Here is a 20594-nt window from a genome sequence, read left to right on the forward strand (position 1 = left end):
AATGGTACATGTAGCACGTTTGCGATTTATGAGAAATCGAAACGCTCACATGTGAACACTCTCATAGGAAAACATTGCACAAGCACTAAGGCTCCCAGCAAATCCATTTTGCGATTCAGATTCTGTTTCAGATTTGCAATTCCGATTTTCCCTGAATGCAATCAACAGAGAAACGGAGGAAAAAAAACGCAGCATGCAGTATCGATTAAAAATCGGAATCGGATGTAAAAACTGATAAAAAAAAATCGGAATCGCATGCAGTGTGCTGGGAACCTGAGGCTCCCTGCACACGATTCCGATTTCTAATCATTTTTTACATGCAATTCCGATTTTTAATCGTTACTGCATGCTGCATTTTTTCTGTTGATAGCATTCAGGGAAAATTGGAATTGCAAATCTGAAACAGAATCTGAATCGCAAATCGTATTTGCAGTGTGCAGGGAGCCTTAGGGTGATTTCTAAAATCGCCAGCACATAAAAAAATCTGCAAACGCCCATAGTGTGAAGAAGCCCTTACAGGTCAATTTGACCAGCAGAATAAAATCACTGATCATGTCTGATGGTAATGTATATACAGTCACAGTTTCTAAACATCGTATTTGTGCACCTTTTAGTGCAAATCAGACATTTATAACCCTTTGCAAATAGGACATATAAACCCTGCAGTCTATGGTATGAAGTGGTTATCAATTGATTCGACCGAAGCCAATACAAAATTTCACGGGCTTTTTCATTTAATTAAATGATCACATTTAATAGATAGTTCAAATATATAATCTGAGTTTATACACGATACTCTATCATACTGATTGTTCCTCTGTACAATGTAACATGTGTGGCCTGCATAAGAAATTAGCTCACAATTACTCAAGAATCCTAAGGCCCCCTTCACACTAGAGTGTTTTAATTGCGTTGGGTTACCCTTTTTTACCGCAAGGTAGCATTAGAGCAATGAAAGTCTCTGGGACATTTCATACCTGATGCGTGAAGGCATTAGCACGTTATGGGTCAACATCTGCAGTGACATGCATTGGCCAGAAGTCATGCAAGTCAATGGCGCTGCAGATATTTTAAACTTTTTTGTATTCGTGTTGCGCAAGCCTAGTAGCAAGTTTTGTCAATACACTTGCTTGTGATTAGTTTTTCCACCACATGAAGTGAGCGTTAAGCTGGCCACTAACAGTCCAATTTCTAGCGAAAAATCATTCGAGCGATCAGAAATTCTGATCGGATTGGTTGTAAATAATCTCCATTGGTGGACACAATCGATTATGAACGAGTGAAAAAAATGTCGCCCAAATGAATTTTCGTCGAACGAAAATTTGGATTTTCTTGGTGGTCGTGATACACAGGAAGCAAAGATTGGTTAGTTGATGGTGTAGTTAACGATTTTTCGTCCGATCAGAATTTCTGATCGCTCGAACGATTTTTCACTAGAAATTGGACAGTTAGTGGCCACCTTTAGAGAGCCTCACTTAAGATTTGATTCGCTGTCAAGAATTACATGAAGGCTCACAAGGCCTGTTTTTAGCATTGCGGTGCAATGAGATCATCCGATCGCACTCTATTCAAAACGCTGGTTGCTAGTGTGAAACCGGCCTGACTCTGTAAGGTGACAGCTGATCACTCACTTTGCAGAGGATATGACAACAGAGTGCTTGTCTGAATTTAGAATCTTCGCCAGATGAGTTGCCACCGAGTCTTCATACGCAGAGATCTGAAACTACAGACAGTGAGACCTGACAAATCATTCAACTTTCAAGTAAGTGTAATTTTGTGTGCATCCTATATTTCAAAAATAACTAAAATAAAGAAAAAGGCTCAAAAAGACAAGCTGTGGGGCAGTACATGGCCTGCCACAGTGTGCTCAAGTATAGATTCAAAATGAAAATTTTTTGAAAGTATCAGAGTTAAGCTCGGTTCCCACTTGCTGCAAAAATCGTACCCATTGGCTAAGTTTTTTTGCAGCCCAGAGGAACGCAGGAAGCAAATTCTATTGTTTAACATAAGATCTGCATCCACGTGTTAAAAATTTTTTTCCAATTACAGATGGTTTCCTGGACGAGCGGATGCATTGCCTATTGCCACCTATGGCATCCCCCCTCCAGGCGCGACATTAAAACGTAGTGGAGCAGACACTACGGACCATTCTCAATGGGAACCGAGCCTTAATGCATAGGGAAAACATGCCAGTTTCCCTGCACTATGGGCACACAAGCTAGGTAAATGTGTGCAGACAGCAAAAGCTAAATAATTCATGTTTACAATAACCTGACAATTACTTAAAATCTGTTTAGAGTTGCTATATTTCTTACATAATCGCTGTTTCCTGAACTGCCTTTACTAAGTGAACTCACAGATGTGATAACTGAAAGGCAGCAGTATTAGCAGCCACTAACCTCTTCACACTCCTCTTCTGGGGATATAGGAAGGATAGAGGTTTTGGATGGTAACTTCAGCTCATATGACATTATACTCCATCTGAAACAAACACCACAGCCAAGTTTTTCATATATCTGCACCACAGTAAAACCCCTTTATAGTAAACTTCAAGCTAAAACACTTAACACCACAATATAAAAATACATTGAAATGCCAAAAGAAAAAAATAGATAGCTGTCCTTTCTGTCCTTTACATTTTCAGTGAAGTTTGTAGAATGTTACTACCATTTGCAGAACTTCAACATGACCTTTTAACATTGTATACATATGTCTACACATATATTGGGTGACCTGCATTATTTCACGCGTGAACACTTCAACACCGACTTTGTTACTTCATGTCTCAGCTGTTTACTTAAAAATCTTTTTGTGTACTTGGCTGGCTTCTTTATATTTACGTATAAATGATGGATATATGAGGCGATTCTGTTGTCTCATAAAAGCAATGTTGTCTGTCGAACAAAAGAAAGATTTTGTGCCAACCAAGGGAGGGACTGTAATCATGGCATTACCGCTGGTCTTATAGAGCAGGGCTGTGGAGTCAGTACAAAAATCTACCGACTCCGACTCCTCAGTTTAGGATTCCACCGACTCAGACTCCTCGACTTCGACTCCTCTAATCTGCATATTACAATCTTGTTGATTGAAAGTATGTAACATGAAATTCATTTAACTGCCAACGCTTAGGAATTTTAAAAGACAACTGAAGTGAGAAGGATATGTAGAGAAGGACTGCCATATTTATTCCCTTTAGTCATAGACTAAAACTAGTCCTTGGTAAGAGTACTTGTAAAAGGTACAGACCGGAACAAAGAACATCTATCAGGCCCTAGGCAATGTAAGTATGGGTACATGTAAGAATGATGTGCAGGTACTCTGCAGGAGGCGATTCTTCCTCTATTACACATCTGAACAAGGATCAAGCCCTAGGCAATGTGACTGTGGGTACATGTAAGAGTGATGTGCAGGTACTCTGCAGGAGAATGAGGGGATTCTTTCTCTATTACCCATTCTTCATGCACAATCTGAACAAGGTTTATGGGCGATAGACAACACCTCTGTGTTCAATGTGCACAATATTCTCAGTGGATTCCCCGCAGCTCTGTGGGGAGTGCATATGTATAGTATAGTACTACTGTGTAACAAAGTAAACCTGAGACAGATGAAATTAAAGTTTTATACATACCTGGGGCTTCCTCCAGCCCCCTTCAGGCTAATCAGTCCCTCGCTGTCCTTCTCCGCCACCTGGATCTTCTGCTATAAGTCCAGGTACTTGAGCCATTCGGGCGTAGTGCGCATGCACACACTCCGCTGCCGGGAGCATACTACACCTGCACAGCACTATTGCGCAGGTGCAGAATGCTCCTGGCTGGAGGAGCGGCAAGTGGCTGGACTGCGCCCACTGGCTGAATTACCAGGACTCATAGCAGAAGATCCAGGTGGTGGAGGAGGACAGCGAGGGACTGACTGGCATGAAGGGGGCTGGAGGAAGCCCCAGGTATGTATAAAAAAATTTTTTTTCATCCGTCTCAGGTACCCTTTAATTCGTAGTCACCAAACCAAATTTTAACAACATCAAATTATTCGATTTCATCAGCAAAGGGAGTGCATACATTTGCATAAATCAGCATCAATGCAGAATTATTTCCATCTCATTGACCATCTCTATTAGTGACACAGCTACACATCAGGCTTTATTCTTACAGCATAGATGTTATTTAGTACATATAAGATTCCTGTGTACACATCATATATACTGTACAGTCACAATCAGATATGTATATCTGACTTTAAAAATACGGGGACTGCTTTATTGAAGCAACACAAGTAACTAATTTTTATTTCAAAATTATTGGTTTATTTCATTTTTGTGGACTAAGCACAGTTATTACTGTATGTATAAATTATTTATGATGACTTATCTGAGAAATAGAACATTTTATTTTATTTTCTATTTTAATTACAGTTTAAATTCATTAGGAGTCTGTGCATTTTTCCCCAACTCCGACTCCAGGCACCCAAAATTGCTCCGACTCCACAGCCCTGTTATAGAGGGGCTAAATTGTCCTAGTAGTGAAACAAGACCTCTATACAGATACAATTTCAGCTCTGCTGCAGACATTGACAGAGAGATGAGCCTTACAGTAGTATGTAACACTGCTCTGATGACCGCAACAAAATCAATAACACTCAACTAAAACACCAGCTAGAACTGTAAACAACTCAATAATTAATCAGACAGCTTTTCACCTTAAACAAGCTCAATTTCTGCACAGGATGTGTTTGATTTAGCAAGATGTGACCAAAGAAGACATAACAAGAGAACATAAAACTTTAAAAACAAGCGATTGCAAAGAATATAAAATGCATATGATCTCATAAGATGGGAAGAAGCAGAAATACATAAGACGATCTCATATAGTGTTCATAGACCCTCCAACTAACTACAACTATAATTTATAATCCTACTGTGCCATGTGGAAATATACAGTTAAAGGGAAATTATTAAAGTGAACCTGAAACGAAAATAAACATATGAGAAACCGTAAGTCTATTCTATGTGTAGGAAGGATTATAAATAGTAACATCCAACTGATTCTCATATTTTTTTTTTTTTTCAGTTTTATGGCTTAATTTTTAAGATTGTATTAGACTGACACAGTTGTGGTTTAGAATCCACACTTCCCTGCACTAAAACCTTATTAGAACTCTTATCTCACTGTTTCTCAGCTGTTTTAGTCTCTATTAACTTTTCAGAAAACCTGAGTGAAAAGCTTTTGACAAGTCTTTTTTTTTTTTTACTTGCTGTACTGGAAAACAGAAAGGGACTTCAGAAAAATTCTTACTAGGTTTGTATTATATGTACATATGTTTATCTCATCGTGTCACATGCCACTTCCGGTATGCTTAGTAAGTGACGAGAATTAGGAATCTGTATAAAATCAGAAATATCGAGAGAAAATGCCATCAGTCTAAAGCTTTCAAACCCCTTATGATTTAAACCAAAACAAGAATGAGATTTTTCTATGATATGGTTTATACACTGCATTAGCATTCTCTATTATATTGTGGTAGATAGTCATTATTTCTACACTTCAGGGTAGGCATTCAACCATTATGTTTTAATAACCCTTTTAGCCCACAATATGTGTAACCCTGTTCTCTGTTTTAACATATGTGAAGCAGTAGAGTATTAAACCAGGTTAGCTTTTCACATATGTGAGTGATGGGCTATTTAAGAATTTGATGATTACTTTATGACTGATGAGTATATGTGGTTTACTGCAAATCGTCATGGTGTTCCTTTTCCTTTGCTAAGGCACTACTATCAACCTTATTCAGAGTGAATCTTCTGATAACCCATTATGTCACTACATACCAATTAAATCCAATGAGGGAGCTAGTAAATAAAAAGATTTGCAGCGCTCCATAAAAAATAGTATTGACTCATAGGCTGCGATACGACAGGAAACCCCTTACCTTGCTTAAAAAACAGAATAAAATGAGATAAAACTCCTGTGCTTGATAAATGTCTGCTTAAATAGGATAAATAGATTACCATAAAACTTGTATTGCAAATCCTCAGATACAGAATATGTGATCAAATCAACCCAAAATCACGGCACTCACATGTACCATACACCTAAGGAGATCTAGTACCAAATGGGAGGAAACAACCAACAATAACCTATCTGGCAACTCTGCAATACAGAGGTGGCAACCAATGCGTAAAAATCCCAATGAGTGATCTATGTTTTTGTTTTGTTTTGTTTTTTTACAGCTGCGCCTTCAATTAATGTATAGGAAAACCAGCTTTACACTTGTGATCCAGTACAATAAAATTAATAAGTAGACCAAAATAATTAAACTGGAACAATAAATTGCCCAGTCATTCACCTGTGGCTCAAATCAAAGTAGCCCAATAAAACAACACAAACACTCTAGGAACTGGCCTGTTTCAGGTTTAAACCCTTTTTTAAGGGCTAACCAATGACAATCTAGCAGTATCAGATAAACACTGGCATCACAAAAAGATATTATTTCATGTCAGGGTCCATATCATGTTTGAGGCAATATGATGACAAAAATAAATATCAAGTTTCAATGATTACTATACAAAAAATGTAGGTATTAGATATCACCAGAGACACTCATCAACTATGACTAAAATCTTGTAAAATAAATGTAAAAAGAGCAGTCCTCTTAACCAAAATTCAAATTAGAATCCCAGACAACATCAAACACAAACATGACTCATTAACCTTTTAAAAAGTAACTAACCTTGTAAAAAGTAACATTAACATTGGAAAAATAAAAAAATACTCAAATGGCGCCTCCTCCACCAATTGAGTTGTAGTTTATAACAATGCCCATTTAATGTACTATGAAGAAATGTATCCTTGATTAAAAGGAAAATAACGTGACAAATTGTCCAAATGGAAATAGGACAACTTACCTGTCCAGCATTTTTGTACTTGCCCGTTCCAACTTTTCTAGAATCTGAGGAAGTTGGGTATCATCATCACAAGAGCCGCCCCAACCGAGAACACGTGCTAAATCATTTCCAGTACCCAGCGGGAGAACTCCGAGCTGACACTAGGGTTACAAGCACATAATGGGGGATTAGGTTAATACAACTACTCAGAAATTAGAATTATCCTTTCCATATGGTAAAGCGTGGCCACAACAGGGTTGTATAAAAGGAAACACAATCTGATATCTGCCTGGATGCCTTATTTAACTCACGAGGTGCCAAATTCTAAGAAATACTTCACTAGAGTAATCAGTGCTCAAGCCTTCAACCCATGTTGTCTCTTTGTCACTTTCAGCTTGCTATTCAAAAATTACCACCATCTGGTGGAAAATCTCGCTCCTCCACTCCACTGATGCCCCCCCCCCCCTTTCCCTTGCCCAAAAATAATTGTGGTTCCCCTATGTGCCTACAATTTAGTTGTCTTGCTATGGTACCAGCCTTCTACTCCAATTATAGTGGTCCCAACTAACAGTGCCCCATTTACAGTGTTGTGCCCCCTCTTATAGTGCACACTCAATAAGACCCAATTTAGTAATGCCCTGTTAGAGACATCACCTGTAGTCCCTCCTTCCAGTGTTAAGTGCTCCGAACATTTATATTTACATCTCTCCAAACCAACAATGTCTGTTATCTGTTGACCGTGCTGCCCACATTCCCCAAACTTTCTTGCCAATATCCTGCTGCCACCTTTACTGGAACTCCTGGAACATGGTAGAGGAAGCTGGCGAGAAAGACTCAGAACTGAAGCGGATTAAAACATCGTCTCTGAGGAAGGTTGAGAAGTGAAGGAGATCAAAACATCTTCTAACTCTGTGTGTAGGAGGACTACACAATTATCTATTAAGGCTACACTAAAATGAAGGGTCTGCTAAAGTGTGCAACACTGCACTGTCTAAGGGCCTGTTTCCACTACAAGCGTTTGAGCATTTTTCATGCAAGGCTATTCTCATCAGAACCCAAAGTACATAAAAGTATATGGGGTGGTTTTCTATCCTACGTAAATTTCTCATGCATGAAAAAAACTGACCACAAACAGCAATTTTCCGTGTACATTGTATTTCAATGGAAAACGCATGTATGATTACATAGGCTTATGTGTTTGGTTATTGAATGCCTTTTTCACAAGGAAATGCCAAGAGATGGCATAGTAGGAAGAAATGCAACGCACAAAAACGCAGAGGAAAAATGCATGCGTTTTCACAAACTATAGTGGAAGGGGCCCTAAGAAATGGACTATCAGAAAGGAGCAGAAATACTTACATTTTAACATAAGTTAAACACTGTGAATATTTTCTTATTTTTTAAAACTCTAGTACCACTTTAAATAACAAATATTGGAAAGAAGGACTGAATGTAACGATCAAAAGTAACAATTGAGAACAAGCTATGTAATGTGCCTAGAATCAATCTCTTGTAAGCTACTAGAAGCTGCATTTGTTCAGATTTATTGCATAAAATGCCTTTAAAGGGTCAGTGAAAACATGGAAAAATACAGTAATGGAGATGACCTTTGTGCTGCTGTATGTTACAGGAGGAAGGTATTTTAGATACTAACCTGCTTATGTAAGCTTAGCTTATCTATCTCAGACAAAACCCAGCCAACACTTCCATCTCCTCCACATACAAGTATTCGGAAATTATCAAACTTCTGAAATAATCGTAAACTGTGGGGGGGAAAAAAAAGAGAAAACACATTTAAAAAAAAACACACCAAAGAAAACGAGGGTAAAATGTGTTTCAAATGTTTTCAATGTATCATTTGCTCTGTCCTATTCAAGGTATGACCCATAACTCCACTAACATGAAACTTTGCCATGAAGATTCACAATGGAAAAAAGTGAAAAAAAAATGCAAACAATGCACACATATTGGCTGGATAGTATACTGGTAAAGGGCTCATCCTCTGACACAGGAGGCCAGGGTTTGAATCTCTGTTTCGGTTCAGTAAGCTAGTGCCTATTCAGTAAGGAGACCTTGGGAAAGATTCCCTAACGTTGCTACTGCCTACTGAGTGCGCCAGGATAAAAGTGCCATAAAAATGTACTGTGTCTTATCTATGGGCTCTTTCCAACTAAAAATGACACTAAAATGGCAGCAGCACCGATGATTGAGATAAGGGGGCAAATATAGCGCACTTATGGAAACACTCCTGCATGGTTACCATCAGCTACCTAGCTTTTGCAATATGCAAGCAATCAAAATCAGATTGTAATATACTGCTAGTGGAAAAGGGTCCAAAAGGTGATGCAAGGTGAAAATCTGCATGCAAATGTAGACAGCCAAGACTACTGTCACAGAGCAATTTGTAATAACAGAAGCGAAGAAGCTTCTGTTGCCAGGCACTGTGCTGCCATCATAATATGGTAAAGAATCTTGCTCGCTAGTTACAGCACACAACTTAGAGGCTAAACAGAAAAAGGTGTGGTTTACCATTGTGATGTAGACTTCATCACCTGTGTGCCACAGCACTAATTACAAGCCTAGCTATGCCTACGATTGTTTGATGCTTATTTATTAACTCATAAGCCCATTGCACACCAACATCCTTTAGCACAGGGGTCCCCAACCTTTTTCAGCCCGGGGACCGGTAATCAAAACCAAACTTTTCTCTAGTTCCTGGAAAGGGGGGAGGGGGCAGGGGGCGGGGTTAGCAGCAAAAGCAGCCCCCCCAAATGGAGTGGCAGCCCCCCCTTCAGATTTGGAGTTTATAGTTAAGTACGTAGTATATAGGTATAGTTGCCCCCAGTATAGGTGGCTAATAAAATTGCCCCTGTATAAGAAGTAAAGTTTCCCTAGTATAGTTACCCAAGTATAGGAAGTATAGTTACTCATCTATAGCTAGTAGTTACCCCAGTATAGCTAGTATAGTTAGCCAAGTATAACTAGTATAGTTAGCCCAGTATAGCTAGTATAGTTACACCTGTGCAGCTATTATAGTTATCCCAGTATATTTAGTATCGTTAGTCCAGTATAGTTAGTATAGTTACTCCACTGTAGCTAGTATAGCAACCCCTGTATAGCTAGTATAGTTAGCCCAGTATCGTTAGTATAGCTACCCCTGTATAGCTAGTATAGTTGCCCCTGTATAGTTAGTATAGCCACCACTGTATAGCTACTATAGCTACCCCTGTATAGCTAGCATAGTTGCCCCAGTATATATAGTATAGTTACCCCTGTATAGCTAGTATAGTTGCCCCAGTGTATATAATATAGTTACCCCTGTATAGCTAGTATAGTTGCCCCAGTATAGCACTGAGTGCCCCCCCTCCCTCTGCCGCTCCTGTTACCTTATGAGCTGGCGGGCGCTTGCGCTTTTATCATCCCTAGTGGCCCCTCTCCTCCACACTATCGTCTATAACGGCAGCGCGACCCGCGGCTGCTAAGGAGGAAGGAAGCAGGAGAGCTGCTTCCTGTGATAGTGATATACGCCGTTACTATGGTAACCGCTCTCCTGCTTCCTTCCTCCTTAGCAGCCACGGGTCGCGCTGCTGTTATAGACGATAGAGCGTGGAGGAGAGGGGCCACTAGGGATGATAAAAGAGCGGGGGGGTTGGGGGCGAGAGGCCAAAACTAGCAGATCCTCAAAACGCTAGAGGTTTTTGAAGCAGATTTTAGAGCGATTCTAGGCATGTTTAGAGAAGTTTTCTAAACATGCCTAGTGTTTTTTGGAGCTTTTTTGTGTAGCAGATTACATATATTGTTACAGTAAAAGCTGTTACTGAACAGCTTCTGTAACAAGAATGCCTGGAAAACGTCTCCGATCTAGCGTTTATCAGAGCGGTTTTCCACTTTCCAATACTTTAACATTGAGGCAGAGACTTCTCAGAAATATAAAAAATGCTGCAGCCCCGGAGTTTGCGTTTGTGGAAAAAACAAACCGCTCTGGTGTGCACCATCCCATTCACTTTCATTAGCGAAGCGGTTTTCCCCCTGCAAGAGTTTTAACCACTTGACGACCAGGGGATTATTGCCTGATCTGTGCTGCGTGGGCTCTCCAGCCCGCAGCACAGATCAGGATTATGCCAGGGCGATCAGACTTCCCCCCTTTTTTCCCCACTAGGGGGATGTCCTGCTGGGGGGGTCTGATCGCCGCTGGCTTGCTGCGTTTGCGGGGGGGGGGGGGGGGGGGAGGCTCTTCAAAGCCCCCCTCTGCAGCGTTTTTGGCGCTCCCTTCCTCTCCCTTCCTCCATCTCCTTCCGTGGGCTGCGCATTGTAGGATAGGCTTCAGCCTATCATATGCCGGCGATCCCCGGCCAATCAGAGGCCGGGGATCGCCGATCTGCCTTACGGCGCTGCTGCGCAGCAGCGCCGTATGATGTAAACAGCGGGGATTTCTTCCCCGCGTGTTTACATTTTGCCGGCGAGCCGCGATCGGCGGCTCTCCGGCTGTTCACGGAGACACCCTCCGTGAACGGACATGAAAAGGCCGTTTCCATGGAAACCCGCAGTCGACCAGTTTACGCCAATCGGCGTTAGCTGGTCGTCAAGAGGTTAAAAATCGCTTCAGAATTGCTCTGGTGTGCACCAGCCCATATAGTGGGATGGTCCCAAAGTTTCAGGGAATCTGCAGTAGAGGCCTGCGCAAACCAAAGCTAAAGAAGGTTTTTAGCTTGCTTTCGCTACCCGCGACCCGCACCCGCAGACCGCTACCCGCAACCCTACCCGCACCCGCAAGTCGCTAACCGCACCCGACCCGCACCTTGAATCAATTCGGGTACCCGAACCCGACCCGCACTTCGGGTTACCCGCGGGTACCCGTGGGTACGTGACCCGCTGCAGGTCTATAATCTGCAGTGCTCTCTTTAAATAGTTAACACAAGTCCTATGTTTGGCATACAAATCTATATACACAAGTCCTGCCAAACCTACATCTCTGACCTGGTCAGCAAATACACACCTGGCCGCCCACTTCGCTCCTCCAACAACCTCCTCCTAACCACCCCACGCATCTCGGACTCCCATGCACGACTACAGGACTTCACCTGAGCTGCCCCCATCCTGTGGAACTCTCTCCCACTGCCCATCAGGCTTGCCCCCACCTTCAAAAAAGCACTCAAAACTCACTTCTTCATGGAGGCCTATATCAACTCAACACTGTCCTAACCCTCCCCGCTAAGAACTTCTTGATGCAACCCCTCCTTTCATGTCACCTACCCCTCCCTCTATATAATGTAAGCCTTTGGCAGGGCCATCTCCCCTTGGGTATCATACTTGACGGTGTGCACTTTGCCCAGAATTATGGAACTTGTATTTTTACCACTACCACTCCAGTGTATGATCTGGCATTGTACTACTATCTGCATTGTGTTGTGTATCTTATTGCTTATTACATGTATTGTTGTATCTATTGTCTATTACCTGTATTGTGCCGTCACCCCTGTTATCATTGTCTGTAATCCTATGTATTGTACAGCGCTGCGTAATATGTTGGCGCTATATAAATCCAATAAATAATAACAACATAATGCCAGCATACGTGTGTATTACCATGAACGTACGCACTCCCCCAGGTGTTCTCTGTTTGTCTTGTAATGCAACAAGATCACTTTAAAACATCCATTTTGCATTATCTAGTTGGACCTGAACTCTTGCACAGAAATGCACTCTGTATACATTTAGAGAGTTTAGCCGGTCTAATTTCCTCTCATTTGTGACTAAGCACAAGTGTAATTTGATCCCTCAGCTGTGTTAGCTGCCTGCTACAGCAGAGAGGTCATTGGAAAATACAGGATGTTAACAGTATGTCTGCTTTCATGAAAGCAGGAAGTAGAAACACTGCAGATTTATTGCAGGATTTGTATCAGCTGTAACAAATATTGAAGAAAAAAAAAGATTTTATGCTGTTGCATATCTTATAGAACAGAGAGGAAATTCTGATTTCAGAGTCTCTTTAAATACCTGTATTATTTAGTATATTCAGTACTTATATGTTTTATCTTCTCTTTAAAATAACTTTTCAGTATTCCGCAATTAAAAATGTACTAAAAGGTAGGTGAAAAAGTACTGTTCAAATGATTCTGAGTATTTCCTTGCTGGTGATCACTAAATGCACACACAGCGGCCCAGCCATCTGCATTCCTATGTATAGAGCTATCATTGGTAATTCTATATACTTTATGTACCTGTATGGACTGTAGACTTTCATGCATCTATCCGATGTGTATTACATGTAAGCTGTCCATTACTCATGTTATCTTTAACATTACAAATTGAAACTTCCAACAGAACTTTACTGCAAAAGAAAGAGTTGTCTCTTTGCATTGTGGTGCATGCCCTAATATAACACAACATGCCATCCTTACCCTAGATGAGGGCCTCCATTCATCAAGTCAAACACCTGAGCAGGATTCAGCAACTGTTTGAACCTTCGCAGAAATTTAACCCCCTGATTATCTCCACTTTTCGAATTGACAAAAACAAGCAGTGGACTGGCACAAGAGGGAGGGCAGGTCGCTTTCCAAAATCCTGGCATAAATTAACAACAAATGAAAGAGGTATAAATACTTTATATAAATGTATACTGGTATATTACAATAACACATACATTGATACATCACATGCATTGTAATGTGACTTCCCATTACAATTTTACCATCCATCCTGTTATTCTGAACATAACTTCTTAACTATACATAAGTTACTGAAATTTAGTTTAATTTTATTGTGCCCACCCAACATAATGACCAATCTGAGGATGAGGCAATCTACCTACAAATATGTTTTAATTGTGGGAAGAAATCAGAGTAGCCATAGGAAAGCCATAAACCCATGTATCTTTACAGCACCCATGGCTCATCAATCTTTACTGGGGTTTTATTTTTAAAAATGTATATAGCACCAACATCTTCTATTGCGCTGTACATAGTACAAAACAGATAATAGTGGGGAGCATAGATACATGCGTAGTTCGGACACTGCGTAATCAGGACAACCAGCAACACTAGTACAAAGACATACAATTGATGTGTAGTTTGAAATATTACCATGACTGGTACAGTCCACAAAAGAAACTGGAAACACCGAGTGTGTGAGTGTATCTGTCTCTCATGGACAGCAGTCCATGTGATGGCAATATTTACAGCACATTACAAAATGTACTTTATTTTCTGCTGCATTTTAGGAAATGTCTTCAGAAGCTAAAGCACATGATTCCGCTACTCTAATTATTTAATATTAGTGGTTAAATCATGTGTTTCAATTCCTTCACTATCTGTTAAGAGTATACATAAACTTTAAAGGATACCCATGGAAAAAAAAAGTGAAGCTTTAATTGCCTGGGGCTTCTTCCAGCCCCTAGAAATCTATCTGTGGTTCAGTGCTGCAGTTCTATTGTTCTCTGTCCAAGTCTTTGTAAACTACAGGGGTGTGATCGGGAGAGGCATGTGTCATGCCTATGCATACACAGAAGCCAAGGACCACAGCTATGGTCAGTGATCTTAGTGAGGGGACAGTGGCAGCCTGGAGGACAACAGAACTGTAACGCTGGAACAGATAGATTTCTAGGGGCTGGATGAAGGCCAGTAAGGAAAACTTGACTTTTTTCCAGCTCTGATATCCTTTAATGACATATAGACTAAACCCATGATGTAATGCATAACTAAATTGCAGAATACTTGTCTTAATTTGAGGACAAAGTACAACAGGTACTCACCATCAGAGTCTATACTATTCAGTGCTGTTGGAGGTATAATGGACACTTTGCATTGACCCAGAGGACACTTTCGAGGGTACTGGTCCTTACACGCCGTGTGCACCTGCAGAGAATTTGAAGGAAGGATCAATGGAGTAGGATGAAAAATATATGTTTGCTAAGGAAATAAATGAATATCTTTAATTTGGTGAAAAAGTCTGGACTATAAAGGCTGCATGCGAGCCGCTTGCTGACCTCTTATTAATGTAGAGGGCCTTTCTCCACAGTACGGGGGGTCCTCTGTTGTTCCCTTCCCCAATACACATGCCATCATAGTGAACTGCATACTTTAATTCTGTGCGCATTTCCACCCCCTCTACAACTATTCCAAGAACAGGAGCAGATTCAAAGCATATAGAAGGCTGACCAAGGGAGAGGTCACACTGGAAATGGGCAGGAACAATGCAGTATTACTGTGACAGTGGCACTCCTCAGCCTGGAAGAGGAGCCACAGCATTAAATCAACCTCACCAAGTACGCATGTGTGTTTTTACCAAGTGTGTAAAGATTTACCTATAAGTCAAAAGCCAAGTAGGCAGGATGGGCATAGGAGACTGGAACGTTATATATAAGACTGGAACATTATATCATCATTCTATACTAGGCCTTTACAAATTACAACACAACAATTGGAAGAAAAGACAGTGAGAAGATGCTCACCATTGCTTTACACCAAAGGCATCGCCAGTCCTGCAGACGTAAGACACTGCCACAAGTTTTGTCACAGACGGCACATTTGGCACTAACAGGTAGGTTCCCCTCTAACCATTGGTGAGGCATTGCTATCTGAAGAGGGAAAAAATGCAAGAAAGCTCAGGCATAAATGAAGTCCAAATAATCTATCTTTACAACCATGATTATAAAAGCAACAGGTTATGAAATTAAAAACCACTCCGCTGGAAAAAACAACAACACAGCAATAAACAACAGAATCCAAAATTTCAGTTTTGCAGATCTCATAAGCAAACATAATGTGATCAGTCACAGCATCAACATTTTCTCAAACAATGACTAACATGAAAGGTACATGAAAAGTACAGTGCACTAAAGTGAAACTGTTAAACTTATGTGCTGACATACCTCAGAGAATGATTATGTTAAAATCATTACTACTATATAAATCCATACATATTGGAAGCTAATAAAAACGAAGTGACAATCCACACTTACACCATCCTCATCCTCGATGATATCTTTGCCAATGGACGCCAGCGTTGTCCACTTGCAGTTATTTGTGGCTCTCACAGCACACCTCTTATGGGCTTTAAATTTACATACTAGAATCACAAAGAGAAAAGCAGAATAAGAATGCATAATAACGTGGAAGAAATGAAGAGTCATCACACTGTCATCTGTGTTACTATGAGCTCACTAAAAATCCTGCTGAAGCACAGCTTGTTACAGAAATTTTATAAATTATTATTTTAAATTGATTGCAGTTTTGGAAAATAAAGCAGTCAATCTGAAATGTTCCTTCTTGCCTTCTATGGGCCAGCGGAAGTTATGCCCACTTGCTGACTGATAGCCTGTTGTAGTTACCAGTCAAGTGAAGAGGCGTGGCTTCAGAATGACTGGGAGGGAGCAGGAAGCGACACTTGCAGAAAAGGAAACAGTGTAACAGGTAGTTTACTGTTTCAATGTGCCAAAACTGCACTTTTACTTTCTAAAATAAATTTAAAAAAATATGCATAATTTATGTTCTATTAAATTAATATTAAAAATTGTCCCTGAACTTAGGCTATAAAAGAACAGTACAGTCAGAAAAGCAGAAAAGAAAGCAGACTACACAAATATATGTTGTACTGTACTTAGTATTGTAATAATAGGCAAAAAATCTTCACATGTCCCAGTAGTAAACCTCAGCAACATGAGCCTGGCATAAGATGATTACAGGGTACCTGAACGGACATGTGGCTTGAAGCACGAAGTAGCTGTAAGTATGCTGTCCACAGGCAGTACACAGCAGTTTTACTGGTACTGACACCAAGGGAGCACTGCATGTTACCCTATTAGGGCAATGCGTGCTACTGGGGTAAAGCGCACATTGCTATGGCAAATTTACTGCTGCTTCATGCATTCGGCTCAAGATAAACATATGTATGCACAGTCCCAGGCTTACACAGAACTAGGCTATGATCCTTTTTCTTGTAAGGGAATAAAGCAAGTGTCGTGGTTTTACATGACTTATGGATGTATTGTTGACTCGAAATTAGATCAAAATAGAGATAGCATAAGATGTGCACAACAGTGGGGAACTAGCACTGTAAAAGCCAGCAATGACGATTCAACATTTTTATGGAAATACTCTAATTAATTACTTGTAAAAAGAACCGTAAGAAAATTGAAAATGAACCATATGACCTTGACCATGTTTTTTTAATGGCCAAATCACAGGTAACAGGGACCAATGTACCCTTTAAAGAAAACCTGAAGCAAAAATAAACTTATGAGATAATACATTGTATGTGAAGTACAGCTAATAAATAGAACATTAGTAGCAAAGAAAAAGTCTCATTGTTTTCCAATACTAAAAAAAAAAAAGTCATCTATGCAAAAGAGCTTTGCTGAGCCATTTCACCCACTGGGTCGAATACAGTCCTGTTTTCTGAAGCACGTAAACAACCAAGAAACAGTGAGAGACCGTAAGGTTTTACTGCAGGAAAGTTCAAAGGTTCATGGTTTCTGTGTATTTTATAGCTTTAAAGACAGAGTGTGGTTTCTAAACTGCAAATAGGACAAAGTAAAAACATAAGACTCAATTTTTTGCTATGAATGATCTATTCATTATCAGTACTACACATAAAATTAAGTATATCATACTTTTTTCCCTTAAAGGATACCTTAGTCTTCAGTAAAATTTAAAAAACGGGGGAGCAGGCATGTTAGTGGGCTCTCCTGACACCCCCAGCTCCCCCGTTCTCCTCTGCCTCCCTCAGTTATGATGCACCTACCCTCCGAAGCCATTTCCTGGTTAGGATGGTTGCGAGGAGTGGGCGCTGCCCGGGGATGTACATATTTTGATCACAGTTGTAACGTAGTGCGTCTGAGCTGAGCACTTCCTGCCGCATGGGTGCAATCTAGGGTCGTGCGTTGCTGGGTAGCGCCTGCGCAGTCCTTGCCGGTCCTCCTGACCAGGAAGTAGCTTTGGAAGGTCGGTGCATCATAACGGAGGGGGACAGAGGAAACCGGGGGAAGGGAGCAGTGGGCATCAGGAGAGCCCAATAACATGCCTGCTTCCCCTGTTTTTTTATTTTACTGAAGACTAAGGTACCCCTTTAAGGTTTGCTTTAAATATTCTCTTTCAGTGTCCATTCACTTGCAAATTCTTTCTATTCCATTTTTCTGACTGCAAGATTGTTTCGGCCCTTCTTAATGATTAAAAACAAGGCAATTATATAATTCTTAATAACAAAAAACAAATTATGGTTGATCTTCAGATTTTCACTAGAATGAAAGAGAGAGCAGGAATAAAGAGCCTTCACATTTCTGGGAATTTCATTGTAAAAAAGAAACCCAGAAGCGATCGTTTCTGTCAGCACGTATGCGGGCACCAAAAAAGGGTAAGGCTGCTTCAAAAGCAGGAAAAACTCCCTGAGCAACATTTTATCTCCTGTAGCTGTAAAACTACATTTTATCACACGTTCCTTCCTGAAATTTTATATGCAGCTCAATAATCAAAAGTGTGGCAGACTTCAAACACACCATTCTGTAATACACTCCAGAAATATTGTCGTGTGCAGAAAGCTGTGCTCAGCAACACCACACTGAAGAAAATTGATTACCGCCGAAAGGGAACAGCTCTGCTGCCTCTACACGCACATATCAGGAAGAAAGGCTGACAAGCAATTATTTACAATCTACGGCAGAAGGTAGACTCAGAAATTGGCTCTACACAGATATCGCCTTTCCTGCTTCAGTGATTCCGATAGCATCTTATAAAGAGAATTCCTCAGAGGCACCCAATTAATTTTTTTTTATTTCTCATGGTAAACAGGCTAAACACACAGGCTTTAATTTATTTATTCAGAATTTTAAAACACTTTTTGGGTTCTAAGAGAGGATATTCAAAAGGAGGAGTACTTGTTAAACCCAAGTCACTATTAGCATTCAGCGTAACGCGAACTGTTCATAGAAAGACTCAGAACGGACTCTGTGCCTGCTCCTGTCTGTCTCACTAAAGCTCTGTACACAAGCCCGACCAGCGCCACACGAAATGAACAAAAGAGGACTGGTCGCCCCGAGAACAGTTTTGTTCTTTTAAAAGTGTCCCACCGACAGCAAAAAAGACAAGAATCTGTTACAGACAGTAATATAAGACGATAACAAAAAATTGCTTCATTCAAACAACTCACATGAGACACATTTTGCAGTTCCGAAATCTTCACGTTTGTGCCTCCGCTAATAATCTGATCTGTGAGCCATCTTGTGGAACTCAACTGTGCTTCAATGTCATTCACTCGGCGCAAACCATCTGGGATCGCACATTTTTTAGCAACGGTTACTGATCAAGTGTACGGAGCGTAAGCTGATCCTGTTGCCCAATGTCTTTAGGTTGGTGCCCACTAATCCTGTCACCAATATCAATGATAAGAGATGGAGGTAGTTGGCTAATAGGAACAGCTTAGTGAGGCAGATACACTTTAGGACTCAGGGCTGAATAAAAGACTCAAACATTGGACATGGGTTTACTCCAGTCCAGTCACAAATACTTGTGCCTCCCATCATGTATCTCTTCCCTCAGTGCATACCTGAGGCTGCACTAGCAAATGAATTGCTGATTCAATAGCGTGCTGCTAATTACCGGTAATTAACACAGCTACTGGCTAACTGATCAGCACCTAGTGCCTCCATTCTGCTGGCATGGCTTCCACTTTGTAGGCCAGTGGACATGTTAGGGAATTTCAGATCATCCCTATTCATGAGCTACTGTGCACATTCTAGCTAAAAGAGACCTGTAGTAAGAATAGATAAGAAGCATACTATCTTTATTGGTTTTTAAATAATGTTACTTGTCTATCTACCATGGTAATATCTTGCAGTAAATACTTTGATCTTTTGACAATGCTGCGAGACGAGGAACAGCATCCATCCTCGGTAAATGCCCATATGATGAATGCTCATCATGAACGGTTATCCTGGTGGTTTATAAACAATTCCATGCATCCTCCTGCTGCTAGCAACAGACATTACATGGTAGTCATAGTGGCGGCACATGCGAAACCAATTCCATTTAAAGGATATCCGAGGTGACATGATGAGGTAGACATGAGTATGTAGATTGCCAAGCACACAAATCACTGCGCTGTGTTCTTTTTTTCTTTCTGAAAGAGTTAAAAATCTGGTATGCAAGTGACAGTTTCTGTCCGGGTCAGGAGCAGGTCGGACTATAGCGTAACCCTCACTGATGAGGAATTACAGCCATAAAACACTTTCTTGGCAGTAAATGGCTTCTTAGAGCAGGAAAAAAATAAAAAGGTCAATAGTTCATAGATTTTATCTCTGGCATATTACATTGAGCAGAAACAATGAACAACAAAAAAACGTAAAAAGTAGATTTAATAATAAAATAAAACTCGGACATGATATCTAAAAAAAATTATGTTTTTAGGAGAAGGAGGATAAATTATATTGTTTATCTCATCAGTTTATGTTCACCTCGTGTTACCTTCAAACAACCCTACTATATATTTGACATTCCTAACATTTATTATTTTATGGTATATTTTACCAAATACATTTGCACAGCAGACTGCGGAGCAGGAAATTGAAACAGTCACAGATGGAGACATTGGTTTAAACTTTCATTACATAATTGCCATCAAGATTAATGGAGGCCGCACCAGTCTTTGTGCAATTTAATATTGGAAAATTTCCATATTTGATTAGGTCTCCTGTGAATGTTCTATCTCTAGTCCGTGTGCTTACATG

At 40.4% G+C, this 20594-nt stretch overlaps 1 protein-coding gene across 6 annotated transcripts in view; it reads right to left on the reverse strand.

The window, feature by feature from the left end:
- DGKH (diacylglycerol kinase eta) overlaps positions 1-20594 on the reverse strand; it is a 328383-nt gene that overhangs the window by 69988 nt on the left and 237801 nt on the right. For 5 of the 6 annotated variants that reach the window (XM_068267796.1, XM_068267798.1, XM_068267795.1 and 2 more), the window contains 8 exons: positions 15837-15943; positions 15327-15452; positions 14628-14730; positions 13279-13441; positions 8532-8640; positions 6899-7038; positions 2400-2481; positions 1632-1723 (listed from right to left, as the gene is read on the reverse strand). In XM_068267796.1, coding sequence (XP_068123897.1) covers positions 1632-1723; positions 2400-2481; positions 6899-7038; positions 8532-8640; positions 13279-13441; positions 14628-14730; positions 15327-15452; positions 15837-15943 — 922 coding nt within the window. The remainder of the gene's footprint in view (positions 1-1631; positions 1724-2399; positions 2482-6898; positions 7039-8531; positions 8641-13278; positions 13442-14627; positions 14731-15326; positions 15453-15836; positions 15944-20594) is intronic. The other variant, XM_068267797.1, reaches the window with a different exon arrangement.

The sequence above is a fragment of the Hyperolius riggenbachi genome, chromosome 2 (assembly GCF_040937935.1).
Source record: "Hyperolius riggenbachi isolate aHypRig1 chromosome 2, aHypRig1.pri, whole genome shotgun sequence".
Classification (NCBI taxonomy): domain Eukaryota; kingdom Metazoa; phylum Chordata; class Amphibia; order Anura; family Hyperoliidae; genus Hyperolius; species Hyperolius riggenbachi.